This window comes from Zingiber officinale, chromosome 10B (assembly GCF_018446385.1).
Source record: "Zingiber officinale cultivar Zhangliang chromosome 10B, Zo_v1.1, whole genome shotgun sequence".
NCBI lineage: Eukaryota > Viridiplantae > Streptophyta > Magnoliopsida > Zingiberales > Zingiberaceae > Zingiber > Zingiber officinale.
The window spans coordinates 3,497,045-3,515,852 of record NC_056005.1 but is presented as its reverse complement, the minus strand read 5'-3'; the positions used below and the strand labels follow the sequence as shown (position 1 = coordinate 3,515,852).

Below are 18,808 nucleotides of genomic sequence, written 5' to 3'. Positions count from 1 at the left end.
CAAATATTCACCTTAAACTCTCAAAAACCTATAATGTTTTTTTAACCAAAACACCTGTATTATATATTTTAATCTTAAATAATTTTAAGCAGGGTCGGCTCAAGGTATAGGCCATTAAGGCCTATACCTAGGGCCCCTATTATATTGGGGCCCATAAAATTTATATATATATCTATATAAATCAAATATGAATATTAATCTAAAAACATATGCGTTTAGATATTAAATATTTAAAATTATAGCTAAAATAAATTTTAGTCGAGATTTATGTTCATCGATGATTTTAATATTTTACTAGCTAAACTATATTTGATAAAAAATTTTAAATTTTTTATAGATTAAATCTCGATCGTTTTTATTTTTGTTTACTTGTGTTAGATTTAATTAATAATTTTAATTTTTTACTATTAAAATTAGATTTGGTTGGTAATTTATTTTTATTTTTTATTAAAATTTAATTAGTAATTTAAAATTTTTTACTATTAAAATTTTTATTTATTAATCAAAATTAAATTTTGTTAATAAATTAAAAATATTTATTGATTATAATTAATTAATATTTTTTTATAAAAATATTTTTCAAAGTTAAAAGTATATTTAACATTATCGTCATGTTTCTTTCTTAAATTTTATTTTCCTTTCACTTTTTTAATAATTCACTAGTTAAATATTTTTTAATAAATAAATTTTATTAATAATTTATCAAAATTAAAAGTGATAAAAAGACAGTAGTGACTATATCTAGTACTCAAATCTATTTCCTCTAGGTCATACATTAATTTTACTACTATGTCGAGACTTTCCTTTCTTGGAGTAAAAAATAATTGATATTTTTTTAAAAAAAATTCTAATTAAAATGTATATTAATAGTATTACAATAATTTTATTACTTGTTTCTATATTAGTTAATATAAAATATTTTTTATTTTTTAGGTTTGACATAAGATAAAATTATTGCTACGTGGCCTAGTTGGTCACTACTTCCAATTGTATAAATAATCATCGGCAATATATGAAATTGCCCTTTTAAATTTTACTAATAAAAATAAATGTCACCCCATGGACATAGTTGAGTTGACTAATACGTGATAGATATTGTTACAATGGGTAAGGTGTCGAATCTCGGTAAAACCAAGAAAAATGCTCTCCCGTAGTGACCAACTGCAGCTTCCCGATTTATATCCTTACAGATGCATGTAAGATCAGTTGTGTTGGGTTGTTAGGGTGACAAATTTCACCTTTTGCCCGCGGCCATAGCTGGTCGCGCAATCCCGCAACAGCGTCGAAGTTGTGCGGGCTCACGAGTGGTGTCGAATTTCATATTTTTTAATTAAACTAGGTTAATTATTTTAATCAACTCCTAGTTAGGATAAAAATAATCTAAAGAGACTTTATTAAATTTTAATAAAATTATCTAATTAATTTTATATTTTATTTATTTTAATTTAAAAATTATAATCAAATTTTTATGTATTTATTTATCTATTTTCATATCTTTTCCTTTTTAAAAGATTATTTTTTATCTTATTTATTTTTTAAATAATTATGTTAAATATTTTATTTTTTAATTAATATATTTTATATTTAAAAAATATCGAAATTATATTGACACGACATAATATGGTGTCAAAATCGTATCATTCTGGACTAGGATCGAAACCTCGACAAAGGTCGAAATTTTAAACCTTGATTTTTTTTCTGCCTAGGGCCTCAAAAATGGTTGAGACGGCCCTGATTTTAAGTTACATCTGCTAACGAAAGAGATATGTAACATGTTGGCGTCTTAAAAGTAAGCTCCAAAATTTTAAATGAATAAATATACAACAAGAATTGATCTAAAATATTTATCAAACCTCTTTTTGATGAATGATTACTGCTTATTGAAGTATCAAAAAAATCTTAAAGACAACATTATAAACTCAAAAGGCATAAATTTAACCAAAAGCAATTATGTGATCTTCCAGAGACAAATTCCTGGTAAACAAACTGTTCCTTTTTCTTGAAAATGAAAAAACAGTACTTGCTAATAATAGCATATATTTTTTGTCGTTGTCGTGGTGTCGTCCAAACCTCATTGGAAAATAGAAATCTAAGACATCCTCAAGTACTCAGAGTGACCTTTTGCAGTTGCTCATGCATTGTGGCATGCCTCCCTCCATATTTTATCATCTGCACTAATGGCTAATACCTATCAATGATTTATTTTCTCTGTATTAACCTAGAAACGGATTGATGAAAAACTGAGAGGGCGTTTGGTTCTTTCCTAGGAATAGGAATCGGAATGAGAATCAAAGTTTCTTTTTTTACCCTTAAAGGAAAATAAGAGAAAAAATTAGATGTGAGAGAAAGATGAATGTGAGAGAAAAATATGATGAAAAAGAATGATGAAAGAGAAAGTATTATGAGAGAGAAAGTGTGATAAAAAAGAATGAAAAGAGAGAAAATGTGATAAGTGTGTGATAAAATGATGAGAGAGAAACTATGATGAGAGAGAAAATATAATGAGAGAGAATAAGGAGAGATAAGTGATATGAAAGAAAAAATAAATAAATATATTTTGATATTTGATATTTGATATTAATGGAGAAAATTTTAGTTTTAAGTCAAGGGTATTTTTGGAATAAGGGAATATTTTGATTGATGAAAATAAGATAATTCCTATAATCCAAACATTAACAATGGGAATCAATGATTCCCATTCCCATTCCCCACTCCTATTACCCTAAACCAAACGCCTCCTGAGACAAATGAATCACCTTTTTTACCACATGCATTATGGCATCAATTATTATTTGTCAGAAGCCCAAACCTCACAAGGCTTCTCTCAATTAATGAATGCGATCTATCAATTCATCATGAACATAACAAATCCTTGGATAATCGAAGTTTCAAACCAAAAACAATAGAACACAATTCCTAACCTGGATCAATCTAGGTGTAATAGAACACAGGTTTCATACATATAGATATCAATGTCTAGTAACACAACATGAATCTTTGGAAATGAAGCAATTCAGGGTTCACGAAGATTTGGATGCATGATGCTAGCCATCAAACAAAGGCATCCAAACAAGCTACATCACCAAGATTTCATCAAAATAAACCATGACCAGTTCTAAACTAAAGAGACTAATGCATGTTCGGGCCTGAATTATCATATGCGCTATCAGAACCATGGTCAGAGCACTGATCATTTTCATGCAAAGCAAACTCTAACTCACCGGAGAAGTGAGAGCCATTAGCTCCAGTTGCCCCTGCCAATGGCATTTCATCATGGATCTCATGTGCAATAGTCCGGTCTCTATGACCTCTGAAGCCCCAGGAGTTGAGGCCACGATCACTGGTGATGCTGGAATGAGACATTGGCGAACCATCCAAGTTGCTGCTTGCTGGAAATTCTGAAGGAAAATTGTTGGTAGAGTGTCTATCCCATGCATGAGTTGACAGAAGAGAGAGAGCACAGCTAGAGTCCGAGACTTCTATGACATATTCACCAGGTGGAAATTCCTCTGGAGAGCCAAATGGCCCTGCAGAAGATCCCTGAAAACACGGAGGTGTAGTACCATGCAAAGCAGGTGCAATGGGTGGAGCATCTAAACCTTCATTCCATTCATTAGAAACCACCAGACCGGACCTTGCAGGTGGCAAGACACCTCTTGCATTGCTTGAGAAAATTGGGTAGCTGTAATCCACCAGAAAGCTTCTCGATCTCCTAGATTGTTCTATATAACAGACCATACTGGTTTCACCATAAATGCAGCAGAAAAAAAAACAAAGATAAAAACAAATACTGGTATGGAAATGCAGTATAAACAAAGAAATGGAAACATGAAAACGACTTAGGAGGTGCTGGTAACCGTGTGCAATTGGAGGAAGGCAGCCCAAGCGTGATGGGAGAAGCATAGGTGGCTTCCTCCGGCGCTCATTATGTCCTGCCAGACGTCTGCGACAGCTGCGCTTTCCTTGGTCAAATTCAGATAACTGATGAAACCTGTGAGGACAAGGAAGCATTTTCAGATTAAACTAGCAATAAAGGGACAAACATCAACCAGGGCAGCAATATGTAGGTGAGGCCGAAGACAGAGACAGTCTTCCAGAAGCCATTGTTATTTAATTTTAATGTTGCCTAATCAACATTAACCCTAAATAATAACAATTTTATTAATATTTTCAAAAGGATTATTTTTTAAAAAAAATAACTTTATTGATTTTGGATTCATTTTTATTCTAATAGAAATATTTTGGTTTGTTTAGATTTTCCTCACTAGATTAATAAACCGAAGCTCACCCCTATTGCCAACAGGACATAAAACACAAGAAAATTTCTGGGTTACACCAAAGAAAGTTGGAAACCAATAGACATGTTGCACACACATTTATATAATCAGGTTGAGTAATGGCATTTAAATGTGGGGTAGTAGCATGACATAAGCCAAGGAGGAGGCAATTTAGACAATCCAAATTAGGTGATAGCTAGATTCAAAAAAGACAACCAAATAAATCTAAAATGACAATGTGAATTGTAGGGTTAGGAAAAATTTTGGGATTTAATCAAGCAATATGTGGTGATGTATCTTGTGTTGGGAACAGGTCTCCTTGCAGAAAGAAGGGAAGAGACAAATCAAGAAAATTGATCAAAGATTCATTATCTTATTTGGTCTCGTAAGCGTATGCCTTCAGTTATGTCTCCTTTCAATGCAACTCAGTTTCAATACATACAAACTTCTCTGTTCAATAATCCTGGGAATCTAGGCTGGGCAATAGCTGGGCCGGAGCAGTTATCTCAGTATGGAGACCTGGAGATGTTGAGGATCCAATCTGTTTGGTTTTCATTAGGTCTAATTGGTCCTTGTGATGATCAGATCTACATGCAGAGGCAAGATTACATAATATCTTTCCTCTGTATCAGTCTACTTCCTATAACATGTGGTAGTATCTTGCACATACAATTATTCATGATTATATTTCCATAACACAGTTATTTATATAATAATATGTATTTTTAAAAATGTAACTCTACCATGACAGATTACTGATGTTTATATAGTAGACATCAAATTGCATCTGGTATGATAGTAGTAGTAATAGGAATGAGCAAAGTAAGATGTTAACTGATTTTGTGGAGGTAGACTTCAGCCTAATGTGACGTTAATTGCACATACAACTATACTAGAACCCTCATAGTGATGCTCGCATGTGTAAAACCACAAACTGACTTTATGAATTTTGTAACTCTCAACTGCATTCTGATGAGTTTGAAGTGTTGGATGAGCATGCTCAGACAACAAGAAAACCTATGTTAGAGCAGAAACATCGTATCAAAACAATAGGTTTGAGAGAGTACAAGAGATATAAGTCTACGTCCACTCTTAGGCCATAATTCAGAAACATGGAAAATGCAAGCGTTGTTGCAAAGGATGAAACACAAACATAACTATCAAACACTTCACAAAATTTTCTATAAGCATTCATTGAGAAGATTAACCAGGTAATGGAAAAGCAAAAATACTATGAATGAACAACTACAGTAGCATTGAAGCAAGCAAAAGCATTTAAAAAAAAAACTGACCTGGAAGCTAAAATTGCAAACTTGCAGATGGGTAGACGGATATTTCCTATTCAAGAGTCATCTATGATGCTAAAGAAAGCGATTACAATCAGGTGTAAGGCTAGCAATCAACCCAAGGGTCAGTGATAGTATGCACTGCATCGTTGGAGATCTACCAAACCATCTAAAACTTCTGCTAAAAAAAAACAACTCGAAACCACGAAAAATCCACTTATAAAGTAATATATTCATACTCTTCAATCAAAAGGGACGTATAGGAACAGAACGAATTCCAAAGAGAAATCAAAACTATCATAGTGATAACTCATACGATAACATAAAAAATGAGGTCTACCAATATTGCTAGTCGAAGATCTAGCACGAAGACAACCAAAAAAAAAAAAAACGCAAATTTTAACTCCGCTGTATACGACCAAGCATAAGAAAAAGGGCACAAGTGAATCGAGATCATCTATGTAGATGCAAAGTCAGAAAGAGAAACTATAAAAACAATAATCATCAAAAAATGACCTGCTACACTGCTGACAGAACCTCTGCTCCAACCCAGCAACAATCGCATTGGGCGCCTTGGAATGCATCCCGCACACTTTATGCCTACAGTAGTAGGTCTTAAGGCCAGTCAGATCGGCATTGCATCCCTCCACCTGGCACCTTGGCGGCTGCGGCTGCCCTCCCTGCGCCACCCCCTTACCTTTCCTAGATGAGGACGGCGCTGCTGCTGCTGCTGCCTGTACCGGAGCCGGCGGTGGCCTGGAGGAGCTCCCACTTCCCCCTCCGCTAGAATCCTCAAAGTAAATCTTCTGCCCAAAGCTGAGGCCATGGAGAGCATCCCCGGAAGGGTTGAGAGAGCCCGGCTCCATCTGTTACTGTCGCAGCGCCGTCTACAACCCATCCATGGCTCCGAAGGCGATATACAGGAATCGTCTTCTCGAAAACCAGAGAGAGAAAGGGACAGTAATAAAACGGGGGGAAAAAAGTAGGGTTCCGACGTCTTTCTGGCTCATAAAGCTGTCACTGCGCGCACAGCGGAAAACAGTACGCATTTGCACCTAAATTATGAAGATAAAATTTTAAAATTAATTTTCTAGGAGATAATAAAATTTTATGATTACATTCATCTCATACAAATAAGAAGATGTCTTGGAAAAGTGTGACAAGAGCTTTCTTTTTGTGCATTTTTGCTTTAATAATGGGGGGAACACTGAAATGTGCTCTCCTCTAGTTTGGTGAAAGGGGAAATGGAGTTGCTATTCAAGTAGAGACAAACTTCATTTTTCTTGTCCAAACATGTTGGCCATGAGAAATCCAAAAGAACTTCAAGTAATGCATTGGAGATTGGTCCACCCTCTAACATCAAACGCAACTTGATCTCGAGTGGGAAAAACAAAATTTTTCTGACCCAAAAAAAAGGAAATCTGAAAATTAAAGAGCTTCAGAAATAACAAGTGCAATATGTTTACAAACAAGGTTGAGAAGGCCGGCATGTAAAGTTGGGTTTCTTCCAAACTGTTAATTAAGATTACAACTTACAATGTGAATCAAATCAACTTTTACTAACTAAATTAGAGATTAGAGTGTTTTTTTTTCACTACGAGTCCTTGTTACCCACCTCTCATCTACGCCCTCGCTTCCTCGACGTCGACGCCGTGGACCTGGCGATAGAAGGCGGCTCCGACTCCTCCCTTGCCCTCTTTGCAGGCGGCAGGGCAATCGCCGACCCCCTTTTCGGCGGCCTCCCCACGCTCCTTTTTCCTGAACCAGCACCGCTCGTGTCCGCGGCCTTCTTGGCCGATCTGCTTCCGCCGGAAGCCGCCGCAACACGGGCGCTCTGTTGTTTCCCTTTCGCCTCCTTCTTCTGCTCGGTAGCCTTTCCGTCGCTGACGGGACCGGGGGGAGGGGAGTTCTTCGACGTGTCCATCAAACTGCCCTTGGGGCTCCGTTTCATCCGGTTCAAGAAGCCGGCTGCGCTTTGCCTCTTCGCCGCGGAGCTTGTAGAAGCTGTACGGCCGTCGCCATTCTTCTTGTCTGGTTTTCGCGGCTCGTCGACGGCCGCCTCGTTTTCGACCATTTTGGACTTGAGGTTAGGAACGGTAGCAAGGTTGAGCCTTTTGGCGGCCGCGGCTGCCTGCGCTTTACCAACCCGGGGATTGCTGGTGCGCAAGCCCTTGATAGTCCCACTAAGCACGGACCTATCCTTGGTGATCTTCTTGGGGAGGCTCTTCTCCTCGCTCTCCGAAGGTCCCGGCTTCTCCTCTTTCTCATCCCTCACTTCCTCAGAGACTAACTTGTTGGAAATGGAGCTGGGCTTGCGGCACATGATCAGCGGCGCAGAGGAGATTGGCTTGTCGGCGAAGGCGCCATCGAAGCCCGGCTCAGCCTTGGGCATCGGGACAGGTGGCTTGGGAGGCAGCGGGATTGGCGGCGGCGTTAGTTCCTTTTGAACCGGAAAGACAGCCGCCATCTCCTTGGCCACTACGCGGCGGAGGTGAAGAGCAGCGACGGACTCCGGTGAGTCTCTGGGGAAGAAAACGGCGGCGTTTGTGCAGAGGAGGAAGAGATCCCGGAAGAACTCCGCCGTCGAATACGGGCTGTCGGATCCTGCACGATCGAGCTTGACTCGCACCATCTCCAAGTCCATGGGTTGGCGCACCAAGTCTCGATAGATTGCACTTTCCTGCACAGTCAACAATATAAATCGTCGGTCTAATACATCAACACCGCAATATGAACTTTAGAAGGGCAGAAATGGAAAATTCTATTTTTATCATAATTATAGGTTAAATCTATAAATCATATTCCGTTTTAAACATCATCGCAAATGGGATACAAAGATAGAATAAGTACGCTTCCAACTGTTTGTCCGACTTGCACTAAGGACAAGCATCCCATCACTTTCAACAAGCAAAATACGAATAATACAAATTATTAATTCTTATACGACGAAACTAATAGCAAAAGGAGAAATCCTTGACAAAAAAAAAGGATAAAATCGAAATGTGGATTGATGTATGGCATTAATCGTATTCTTAGTTTCATAAACAATTATTGAACAAGGTCCATTTCTGTTTATTTATTTTTCTCTCAATTAATTCACTAACGCTGTGATTCCTTCTGTCTCAATTTATCGACCAATGACCCTTTCTGCCCTTCCAAAGTATCGAAACTATGTTCTTCTCATCCCGTAAAAACTTCTAATCACCTGGGACGAGGCATTCTCCACCGTCCGATCCCAATTCAACGCGCTTTTCCAAGTATAATCATCTTACTCGTTCGCAATCAACGGTCCCAAAGGCACGATGGAAGTGAGGTCACGAGGATTTGGGTCCTCCACGAGTTTTTACCAGATCCTTTGACTAATCGCGCGATCAACTACTAAACGTCGAGAAAAGGAGCATTTCCCATAAATAGCGGCAGAAATAGAAATTGTTGAGATTGAAAATAACCTACCTGGCTCTCGAATCGACGGTTGAAGATCGAACCGTATTTGTCCGAACGGATCATCGCGAGGACCGAAAGCAACGGCTGTGATTCCGCGACCACATGCTTGCTCATGATCGACGCTTGCTCGGCCTCCATCTCCTTCACCCCGCTGCTGGAAACCGCCTTCCTCCGCCGGGACAAGCTGGCCGAGCTCTGCATATCGCTGCTCTCCTTCTCCCCTTCCCCGCTCTTCGACTCGACGGTGAACTCTCCCGTCGCGTGCGGTAGGAAGGTCCGCCCTTCCGCCGGACTGCCCGTGCTCCCGTTGTACGAACCCTCGGCCGCCTTCTCGTCGCCACCCGAGGAAGGATCTGTCGCGTCGACGTCCTCTCCATCGCTGGCGATAGCCGTATGCGGCTTCCGACCGGCTTTGCTGTGTTTCTCCTTTGGATCCGTTGAGTCGGACCTCTCGAAAGAAGGGCCGGATGCACCGGCGGAGGAGGACGGCTCTCCGACGAGGCTTTCAGGCCTTGAACCCGGCGGAGCCTCCTCCTTTCCTTCATATGATGGCTTTCCGTCGCCAGATTCCGACTCCGCCAACCTCCGTTCGCGCTCCTCTTGCAGGCTTTTCACCTTCGATTGCAAAGATCTAAAAATATATAAAATTTAAAACAATATAAATTTAAAACCACATTATTGGGACCGTTTGTTCTTCATCCGATGGCCAAGAAAAAACAAAAGTAAAATTAAAGGAGCCAAATAAAATACAAAGACGAGAGATGTAATCACATCGATTACCTGATCGAGAAATCGTATTGATCCACCTCACGGCGGAGCTCGGCGACGCGAAGCCTCCGGAGCTCCTCGAGCCAAGGCACGTCGGCGTCACCTCCGTCGTCGTCCACTCCTCCGTCGACGGCGCCGGCACCAAACCGGCTCTGAAGGTCGCGGAACCTCTGGAAGCATCCCTGGGCGGTGAGCGAACGGGAGCCGGAGGCGTGGGACTGGATCTCAGTCGCGACGAAGTCCCAACGGCGCGTGCCGTGCCGGACTACCGCGAACGCAAGGAGGAGCTCCTCCCGCGTCCCCCAGACCTCCTTCTCCTCCGGATCACCGGATCTCTCCATCTCCTCATCCCATGCTCACCCTCTCGCTCCCATCACCGCCGCCGCCGCCGCAATCATTTCTAGGGTTTCACCTCTCTCTCTCTCCTCTATTCATCCATGGCGCTGTTTTAGGAACTCCGTTTTTTTCTGTTTATGTTTTTCAACTTTTTCCCGTATGTTCTTTTTTATTTTCCTTCCTCTTGTGTGGTTTATAATGCGTTCGATCTAGACGCAACTCTTTCAAATGAGTGGTTTCCCAACACTATCAAATTATCTTTTAATTGTTTTAGAATGACGCCACTGCCCTTTTATGGAGAACGCGATAGCTCGTGGCCGTCGGATCTCGTGACGCTGTTCCGTAAACCTTGTGCGCCATGGATAACACGGATCACAGACCAATGCTTTTACGGCACTGACCAGTAAGGGTAAAAAAAATATTAAATATTTGATATATTATATTGAAATGTATTAAATAATAATATTTAAAATTTTAGTATTAATATCTAGATATTAAAATTTTTTAAAAAAATTATACCAAACTTTTTGATATAATATATAAATTCACTGCATGACAGAAGCTTGTTGTAATGAACAAAATCACATGAACAGCAATCCAGTTCTTGAGTGACAATTGACAAACATGATCAGCGTATCATATTTTCAATTCTAAGAATGAAATATAATCCTCTGAACAGTAAAAAGGGACGGAGTGATTCATGATGCAGGTTTGTAATCCTTAAAGTTTGAAATTACAAGAGAGAAAGCAGACAGAAGAACAGCAATTCAGATGAAAATTTGATTTGCCGAACACATTCAGGAAAGGGCAAGGGCAATTTGCTACGATTTTCATTCAAAAGGTATGAACAATATTTTTTTTTTTTTTCATTCGGTGGTCAGCATAGTTAGGCTATCCTAGTGTGTGCGTGCAAGGAGCAATTCCTTGATCATCGTCTTTGGCACAGATAAGATTTTCCTTGGCTGGGACGTCATTTCTCAATTGTATCTTTCAACCACCTGATGTTGTTAACAGTGATCTTGTTGCACTCTTAACATTCCTTCCCCAGATCTAAACGACTACTTGCCCTCTGTCAAAGCCCTGATTGAGAGTAGCAAGTTCTGATGTAAATATTTAAATAGAACTTGACATTTTGTTAATTCTATGAAATCTAGCTCAAGTTTAGATAACCATCAGCGCCACAAAATGTTCGCCTGTTAAATCAAAGGCGACGATGAAGCAAAAACCCTTACAAGCATTACTACAAACACATTGCAGGCAGTAGCGCGGAGGGCAAATCGATCTAGCTTTCGACAAAACCACATGAATCCCAATAACGCCAGATTTAAAGCAAGAAACTGCAATTTCATGCCATCTTTATGTAGATACCGAGATGGTTTCGCTGAGTAGTGATTAAGAAAGAAATGTAGCATACGATATTTTTTCTCGGTCAGTTAAGTTTCTTCAGCTAATCGGAGGGTGGAATCCCACCGGCCTTCCCATCCTTTTCCTCCGCAGCAGCCTCGCCCTTCTCCGATTCCACCTCCACGTCGTTGTCGTCCTCGTCGGGGTCGCGGGCGGGGTCTGATCTGGAGATGGAGGCGCGGAGGCGGTCGAGGAAGGGCTTGAATGCGGTCTCGACGGTCAACCACGCCAACGCAAGACCTCCGGTCACGAGTAGAGCCCTCTTCAGTGAGCTTCCGTCTCCGCCGGCTCCGCGATTCCCCATCGCTCGATCGATATCCTGCTGCTGCCCTCCTGTTTGTCGAAATGCGTGACAAGGCCGAATACCTCCGGCTTAAATCCTAATTTTAATGGGCCGGCTGTTTAGCTTCTGAGCCCACTGGACAACCAAGTACAGCTCTTGGGCCTTCTATTTCAATGTGCAGCCGTTCCCTGATTGGAATAACTAAAAGGGCAGCGTGGAAGGTTTACTTTGGAGTGAAGGTAAAGTGAAGCAGAGAGGAAAAGGTGTACGAGCCAATCACAAGGTAATCAGCATTTAGTTGTAGTATATTCTATTCCACCTTTCATTTGGTGTGTGCCCCGAGAAGAGATTGCAGTTTCTGACATTTTAAAAACGAGAGCAATTAATAGGGCTCAAACCTCGATGTTAATTGTTTCGCGACGCAGCCGGTAGCAGCAGAGGCAGAAAGGGAGAGCGAGGGCAACAGGAACCGCCCCAAAATCTGCATTCCAAGCTCATTGAATGTGAGATACGGAGCTGGAATCGCAGCAGCAGCAGCAGCAGCCATTAGTTTATGCAACGCTTTTGTATTAATTAATACGAATGCGGGCATATTAATCATACTTAAGATGGAAATAACACAACGTTTTTGTATAAGTTAGTTATACAATTGACGTTCTGCAGTCGAACTTTTGTCGTTGAGGATGGACCATACATATGAGCACTCCAAGAACTGATGGAATTAAGTGGCAATGCATGCAACTGGACGTGGTTGCGTAGATTAACCATTGGAAACTTCGTGCCAATGCAGGCTAGCGTTGGTTGATTGGATTGGCCTTGCCTTTTCTCTGTCTTATCTCTTTGCATATACTAGTGACTTTTATTCGAGATCTTGAGTCCTTATAAGGGATAATCGTCCTTTAATTTGTATATTATATATATTTTTCTTTCCTTGGAAGGGAAGAAAGTTCTGCTTTTTGTTTCGTTCCTCGACAGAGTAATAAAAACCACAGCTGCTTTATATACGTACGAGGGGTATGAACAGAGAGATAGTGAGGCAGCAACGTGGAGCAGATGATGATGGAATGGATTGATTGTGGCACACGAGGGAGCTGCATGGTTGCTGCAAGCTTCGTACGGGCACGGAAGAGTTATATCTCGACTCGTGCAATCGCCCACATCTCGCTTCTCCCGAGATGGGAACAGCTTCCTTCCCTTTCTCCCCCACTTTCTCTCTCACTCCCTTCATTAATACAATTTTAATTTATATGTATAACATATATCCTTCAATTTACGATATATATGTATAACTGTATACTGTGCTCTAGTTTTGTAGGGTTCCTGGCCACCACCGCCTCTACGGCTCTACTTGTTGATGGTACGACTGGTAGTGGCCATGCATCACGGCGTTCATTTTATATATATCCCGAAAAAACCTAATGTCAAATCGACTTTTATGTGCTGGCACATAGTGACAAAGTTGAGCATTGAGAGGGGGGCAAAGAACTCTTCACACACCAGGCAAAGAGTAGAAAGGGGAGAGTATCGATCTTGAACCGATTGTCACCGGCTTAATTAATTGTTTAAAGACCTAAATAATTAATTACTTGCATTACACATGATGCATTTTCTACGTTGAGATCCTTAATTTTCTTCCAATGAACTTGATTCTGTCCGAAAATAGAAGAAATGGTATGCTTACTAGGTAAAGTAATAGAAATATTGATAGAGAAAAGACTTCAAACTGAGAGTTGTGGATTTGAAGTTAGAAATTGTGGACTTGTGCATATCACAAATAGAGTCAATGGAAATATTAGAGTGGGAATTAGGGAGGAATCATTGATGCAAACACTCCTACACTCAAGTGAAAACAATAGTAGAGCGAAATGGAAAAGATGAATAGTAGAACAATAGAATTTGAATGTCCTCGAATGAATTTGCTACCTGTTCAATGAAGAGGATCCCATTTTTATACCGCCTCTAGTAACCTCCGTAATAATAAGGCTACAGGGAATTCTGGTGCCAGAATGCCCAAACAGCTCTAGGGCCCGACCAGTTATATATTGAAAGATTTGTACAAGAGAAGTGGGAAACTAAGCTCATATGCCCAAGTGACTCTAGGGCCCAACCGACTTTATGCTGAGAATCTTACATCGGAAGAGTGGAGAGTTGGACCCGTAAGTCTGATCAACTCTGTAATTACTCGGGTTTATGCTAGAAACCCTATTTCTGAAAGATAATTTATTTAGATACTTTGACTACTATCTTATTTTAAATTTCATCATCACATTACCATAACTATCGACCTCATATTACTTTTATGGTTACTCACAATAAGCCGAAATATTTTGTGAGATCGCTGTTCTTTGGTCATCTTATTTTACAAGTGGACAAACAAAACTGATAGATAGCCCATGACATGCAGGTTGACCATGAATAATCCATTTAAAACAAGGAATGCACTACTATGGGAAGTCACACTGTGCAAGAGGCAATTGCAGTAGTATTGTTTTGTGCAGGGTGAAAAAGAACTGTTGACGGCTTTTCCTTGCAATGGCAAGGATACTCGAAACCCCAAAGGACTGCAAGAGACACAAGAAACAAGAGACGCAAGTAAAAAAGGATTATGAATAATTGGATGTGATCAAAGTGGTAATCCCCACTTTGAAATTCAAATAGAATTATGATCAAGAGTTTAACTAAGTTATAGTAAGTTTCGCAAAGAAAGACGAGTAAAATATATAGATACATGTTAAACCCCTGCTTTTACAGCTAGCTGTGTACAAATTCTGTTTCTAATTCAAGAAAACAAACTGCAAGGTCATGTTATCTGCAGTGAACCATGCATGCATGTACAGTCCTGTGTCTTTCACCTCCGATTTCATTTGTTCACCGGCTCACGCATTCAGAGATCGCAGAGCTAGCAGCTATAGTATCACATTACATGCATTTACTCCACACACCCTCCCTCCATCCCCATGCATGGAACTTATGATCCTGCTTTCCTCTTTAAACCATCATCCAGGTGCTCCTTTGTACCAACCCTACAGGGAAATATAATGGAGTCACGCACCTTCCCTCAAATTAAGTCGACTCTGTCCTAGCTCTACCCTACTCTGCCCTAAACCTATCCTACCTAGCTACATATGATCTGATCCCCTATGCCAAACTCCCCGGTTTCAGTGCATTCCTTGGCTATAATATTAACACCGCCTTCTCCCCTTCTGCATAAGGAGCTCATCGACTCATCATCTTGTGCGCATGCATACGACGATGGAGGGTGTGTTGTGGGATTTGTCGGTCGTCGGAGAGGATCTTGTCACGGAGCAAGGGTTGCCTCCGGGCTTCAGATTCCACCCGACCGATGAAGAGCTCGTCACCTTCTATTTGGCTTCCAAGGTCTTCAACGGCGGCGGCCACTGCGCCATTGAAATTGCTGAGGTGGACCTCAATAGAAGTGAGCCATGGGAACTCCCAGGTACATATATTTGCTACTATAGGTTCAGTTTTTTTGTTGTAGCACACTTGAAATGGGTAGTTTTGTAATGGCGTAATCTATGATATTAAGCAGAAGCGGCGAAGATGGGGGAGAGAGAGTGGTACTTCTTCAGTTTAAGGGACAGGAAGTACCCAACCGGACTGAGAACTAACAGAGCCACCGGTGCCGGCTACTGGAAAGCCACCGGCAAGGACCGGGAGGTCCACAGCACCGCCACTGGTGCCCTCGTCGGCATGAAGAAGACCCTCGTCTTCTACAAGGGCCGCGCCCCCCGCGGCGAGAAGACCAAATGGGTCCTCCACGAGTACCGTCTCGACGGCCACTTCTCCTGCCGTCGTATCACCAAGGCACTGGCTAATTTATTCTGTACATTCATAATTGTTCGATCAGAATTTTTCACTGTATATATATATATAATATGTGTGATTTGCAGGAAGAATGGGTGATCTGCAGAATACTTAACAAGGTAGCACCAGGAGATCAAAAGAAGAGCCAGTTGCAGTACTACATTACCTCCCCAAACCCTAATCCCCTTCCCCCACTCCATGAGAGAATCCCCAGCAACTTCCTCCCAAACTTTGACTGTGGGTATACCGAAGAATCCATTAATAATAATTACGCTCTGTTTCCTCTTCCAATGTCGACCTTTCAGTCCTCTCCTTCCCGGGATCACAGTGCCCTCCTCAACTCATCACATCAGTTGAATATAATCATTCCACCACCGCAAGAGGATGATGGAAACTGGATCGATCACACGAACTGCTTCTATGACATGGCGCTTAACCACGAGCATCCTGACCGCATCTTCATGGGGCCCAGTACTGCAGCAGGAGAATCTGGACCCTTGATTTCCTACTGATCAATCGTGCTTCTTAATTTGTATGTTATCCTACTTCTTCTCCGTATGTATGAACTGAACTAATGTTGGGGCACGTACGTTAATCTAGTTAATCGGAACAATGTATATTGACTGCGATTCAAATATATATTCATGATGTGAGGTTTTGGGGAAGGGTGAGGACGACGTCCTACGTCGCCGTTTTTCTTGCGTGCGTGGATACTAATAGGGGCCGGGCCTTCCAGTTTGCATGCATGCACGCATGATGGGATTGACGTGAGCAGGAGTGAGCGTACTGTGAGAGCAGGAGAGCATGGACGTGCATGTCCATGCCTTTGATTGATTGACGCATCGATTTAAGATGGGAGTGGAGTCGTAGATTGATCGACGTATCCATCCAATATAATTAGACACCATGTGTCGTACGGTTTGTCCTGTGATCTCTTGGCGCATTGATGAATTTGGGAGATTAACGAGGTTTAGAACATCCTTTATGTTCCCCAACTACTCGACTATTGAGTTGCAGTTCTTATCTCCGTGTCGAATAGATAATTTTAGTACGATGGATGTGCAAATCGATCGCCTCTTTTAGAAGTCTTCACACGACTAACAATTCATGCCTGGGATTTGCCTTGAAATTAGTATCATTGAGTGGTTTATGGTGTTTGTTCCAATTTCAACATTCCTACTGCCAATGATCTTGGTTAACAAGACTACAACTACAATAGTTGTCGATGGTAGTTTTGGACACACTTAATATTGGCAACTCCTGAACCTTCTTGTATACTTGTTTTAATGAAAAAGGCTATGTACTTGCACTTCTGTGAAATGTGCTGAAATAAATTTCATTTGTTTCACTGAAACAATGCAATGTAGTGATAAACTAGGAAAAAAAAACAAATTAGAAAGCCTTATCTAACTAAAGGTTTATTTTTTGGTACTAAATCCACATTTTTATGAGAGTTTCTATAACGATCTTCTTGTGTACTTAGCTTATTTAACAAAAAGGATTAGAAAGTAAGTATCGCCAGGAAGCTTTTAAATAAAAACTTTAATACTATACTCTCAAAAATTTTGAAAGTAAAAAATTTTAACTGAACATTTTTGAGGACTCAAGTCAAACTATAGCCTTCTAAATTTTTATGCACCTCATCAGATCATATTTTAATTTATGTCATTGCAATAATATATTAACGCAATATATGGACAATGAAAAAACCAGAATACATAAATTCCTTCCTGACTACCATGAAATGGCTCACCCCCAAATCCTCAGGGAAAGTGTAAGACCCATGTTAACACTAGTGGCGTTAGAACTTAAAATAGGAGTGGAGATGATTCATGAGTTGATATGATGATCAGGAAATGCCACCTAAGTGGTTTTCCATTTGGTGTTAGTTGCTCCTTGCCCCTTAACAAAAGGTATTTAAAGAGGGCATTCCAGTGATCATGGTTGGTGAGTTTATGGTGTGCCGTGTTATAGACAGCGCTCTAATAACTGTTTAATTTAAAATTGAAGACTTAACTGTAATTTCTTCTTGATCGGAATCGCTTTAAACTAAGATCATTATACTCTCGGCAGCCTCATGAGTACAACCATACCATCAAACCTAGATTATTTCTACCTGACAGTTTCAAGCTAAGTGACAATAAACAAAGTGGCCGGCCGGTTAATCTGGGAGAACTAAGAAAAGACCTGAAATATCCATACAAATGATTTTTTTAAAAAAAAATACTTTTGTCTTCCTTGTATATAATATATAAGAAAGCTGTTGACAGCTTAAAATCTTAGTTGTCATATATAATGATCGTTATATGATTATCAGTAATCATATAATATTAGTTGTAGAGAATGTAACGTAACATAACATGATATATACTGCTTGGTTCAATTTAGATAATTCAATAAAATCTTATTTATTTGAAGATTTTAGTATATAATCTAATATAGTATTTTATAGTATTATCTTTTGTTTAATAAAGATAATATTATTATTAATAGTGATATATATAAATAAAGAAATTTAGATAATATTTTATTATTTTTTATTATTTTAGAATTTTTTAAAGATAAGTTTATTAGGTTTTAGATTAAGTCTATTTAATTTATCTCAACTATAGTTAGAAGTTGATTGATTTAATTTATTAAAATTTTAATTAAAATAGCAAAATAAAAAACACAAAATCCTTCATTATATCTTCCTCCCCCGCTCTCGCCGTTAGTGCTCACCACTCGTTGCTACCACCTCCAGTCGTCGTGCCTCTGTGCCGTTGTCAGGTTGGCACGAATCTTCGACAACGACATACGCGTGTGAAGGAACGCAGTGTTGGATCGAAAAGCGCTAGAGGGGGGAGTGAATAGCGCTCGCGGCTTTCACTTTTCGTTTCGGAAATCTTAGAATAAACGCAACGAAAATAAAAACACAGAGACACAAGCAAACACCTGTGACGACTCCTACTTTAAGGCCCACGCTCGTTGAGCGTTTAGTTTGGACCGGGAAACAACTATAAGCTCGCAAATATTACAAGAGATTATTACAATAAAACTGTACTAAAAAAAACTATACCGACAACAAGAAATTGAAATTTCATAGCTTCAGGTCGTCAGGGGCTTGTTATAGCTTAGCTGGATCGTCTCGTTAGCAGTGCACAGCTGAAGGATTGCTTAGAATGTGTTGTCTCAAGCTGCTGGTC

The 18,808-nt window shown here is 40.1% G+C and overlaps 4 protein-coding genes across 6 annotated transcripts; 1 reads left to right on the top strand and 3 right to left on the bottom strand.

Moving 5' to 3' along the window:
* Window positions 1–2,916: 2,916 nt before the first annotated feature.
* LOC122028859 (squamosa promoter-binding-like protein 14) lies at window positions 2,917–6,472 on the bottom strand. Of its 2 annotated transcripts, XM_042587793.1 has the most exons (3): window positions 6,080–6,472; window positions 3,858–3,991; window positions 2,917–3,722 (listed from the first exon to the last, which is right to left on the bottom strand). In XM_042587793.1, the coding sequence occupies exons 1-3, from the start codon at window positions 6,427–6,429 to the stop codon at window positions 3,130–3,132; spliced, it is 1,077 nt and encodes a 358-aa protein (XP_042443727.1). In that variant the 5' UTR covers window positions 6,430–6,472; the 3' UTR covers window positions 2,917–3,129. The 2 variants fall into 2 exon arrangements, with proteins under 2 accessions (XP_042443727.1, XP_042443725.1); XM_042587791.1 differs by having other exon boundaries at window positions 2,917–3,991.
* Window positions 6,473–6,483: 11 nt separating this feature from the next.
* LOC122028858 lies at window positions 6,484–10,298 on the bottom strand. 2 transcript variants are annotated; one of them, XM_042587790.1, is made up of 4 exons: window positions 9,788–10,298; window positions 9,017–9,638; window positions 7,179–8,243; window positions 6,484–6,618 (listed from the first exon to the last, which is right to left on the bottom strand). In XM_042587790.1, the coding sequence occupies exons 1-3, from the start codon at window positions 10,114–10,116 to the stop codon at window positions 7,182–7,184; spliced, it is 2,013 nt and encodes a 670-aa protein (XP_042443724.1). In that variant the 5' UTR covers window positions 10,117–10,298; the 3' UTR covers window positions 6,484–6,618; window positions 7,179–7,181. The 2 variants fall into 2 exon arrangements, with proteins under 2 accessions (XP_042443724.1, XP_042443723.1); XM_042587789.1 differs by lacking the exon at window positions 6,484–6,618 and having other exon boundaries at window positions 7,049–8,243.
* Window positions 10,299–11,379: 1,081 nt separating this feature from the next.
* Window positions 11,380–11,884, bottom strand: LOC122029699 (outer envelope membrane protein 7-like). The gene has a single exon (XM_042588797.1). The coding sequence runs from the start codon at window positions 11,817–11,819 to the stop codon at window positions 11,559–11,561; it is 261 nt and encodes an 86-aa protein (XP_042444731.1). The 5' UTR covers window positions 11,820–11,884; the 3' UTR covers window positions 11,380–11,558.
* A 3,125-nt stretch (window positions 11,885–15,009) lies between these two features.
* Window positions 15,010–16,219, top strand: LOC122030281 (protein CUP-SHAPED COTYLEDON 3-like). Its single transcript, XM_042589457.1, has 3 exons — window positions 15,010–15,255; window positions 15,349–15,623; window positions 15,710–16,219. The coding sequence occupies exons 1-3, from the start codon at window positions 15,039–15,041 to the stop codon at window positions 16,133–16,135; spliced, it is 918 nt and encodes a 305-aa protein (XP_042445391.1). The 5' UTR covers window positions 15,010–15,038; the 3' UTR covers window positions 16,136–16,219.
* The last annotated feature ends 2,589 nt before the right edge of the window (window positions 16,220–18,808 follow it).

Excerpts from the sequence above, each read along its gene's own strand:
- LOC122028859 (XM_042587791.1), bottom strand. The coding sequence starts at position 6,429 with ATGGAGCCGGGCTCTCTCAACCCTTCCGGGGATGCTCTCCATGGCCTC. Across the intron at positions 3,992-6,079 it reads TTCTGTCAGCAGTGTAGCAG|GTTTCATCAGTTATCTGAAT; the intron begins GTCATTTTTTGA and ends TTGTCCTCACAG.
- LOC122028858 (XM_042587790.1), bottom strand. The coding sequence starts at position 10,116 with ATGGAGAGATCCGGTGATCCGGAGGAGAAGGAGGTCTGGGGGACGCGG. Across the intron at positions 9,639-9,787 it reads CAATACGATTTCTCGATCAG|ATCTTTGCAATCGAAGGTGA; the intron begins GTAATCGATGTG and ends ATATATTTTTAG. Across the intron at positions 8,244-9,016 it reads ACCGTCGATTCGAGAGCCAG|GAAAGTGCAATCTATCGAGA; the intron begins GTAGGTTATTTT and ends TTGACTGTGCAG.
- LOC122029699 (XM_042588797.1), bottom strand. The coding sequence starts at position 11,819 with ATGGGGAATCGCGGAGCCGGCGGAGACGGAAGCTCACTGAAGAGGGCT.
- LOC122030281 (XM_042589457.1), top strand. The coding sequence starts at position 15,039 with ATGCATACGACGATGGAGGGTGTGTTGTGGGATTTGTCGGTCGTCGGA. Across the intron at positions 15,256-15,348 it reads TGAGCCATGGGAACTCCCAG|AAGCGGCGAAGATGGGGGAG; the intron begins GTACATATATTT and ends GATATTAAGCAG. Across the intron at positions 15,624-15,709 it reads CCTGCCGTCGTATCACCAAG|GAAGAATGGGTGATCTGCAG; the intron begins GCACTGGCTAAT and ends TGTGATTTGCAG.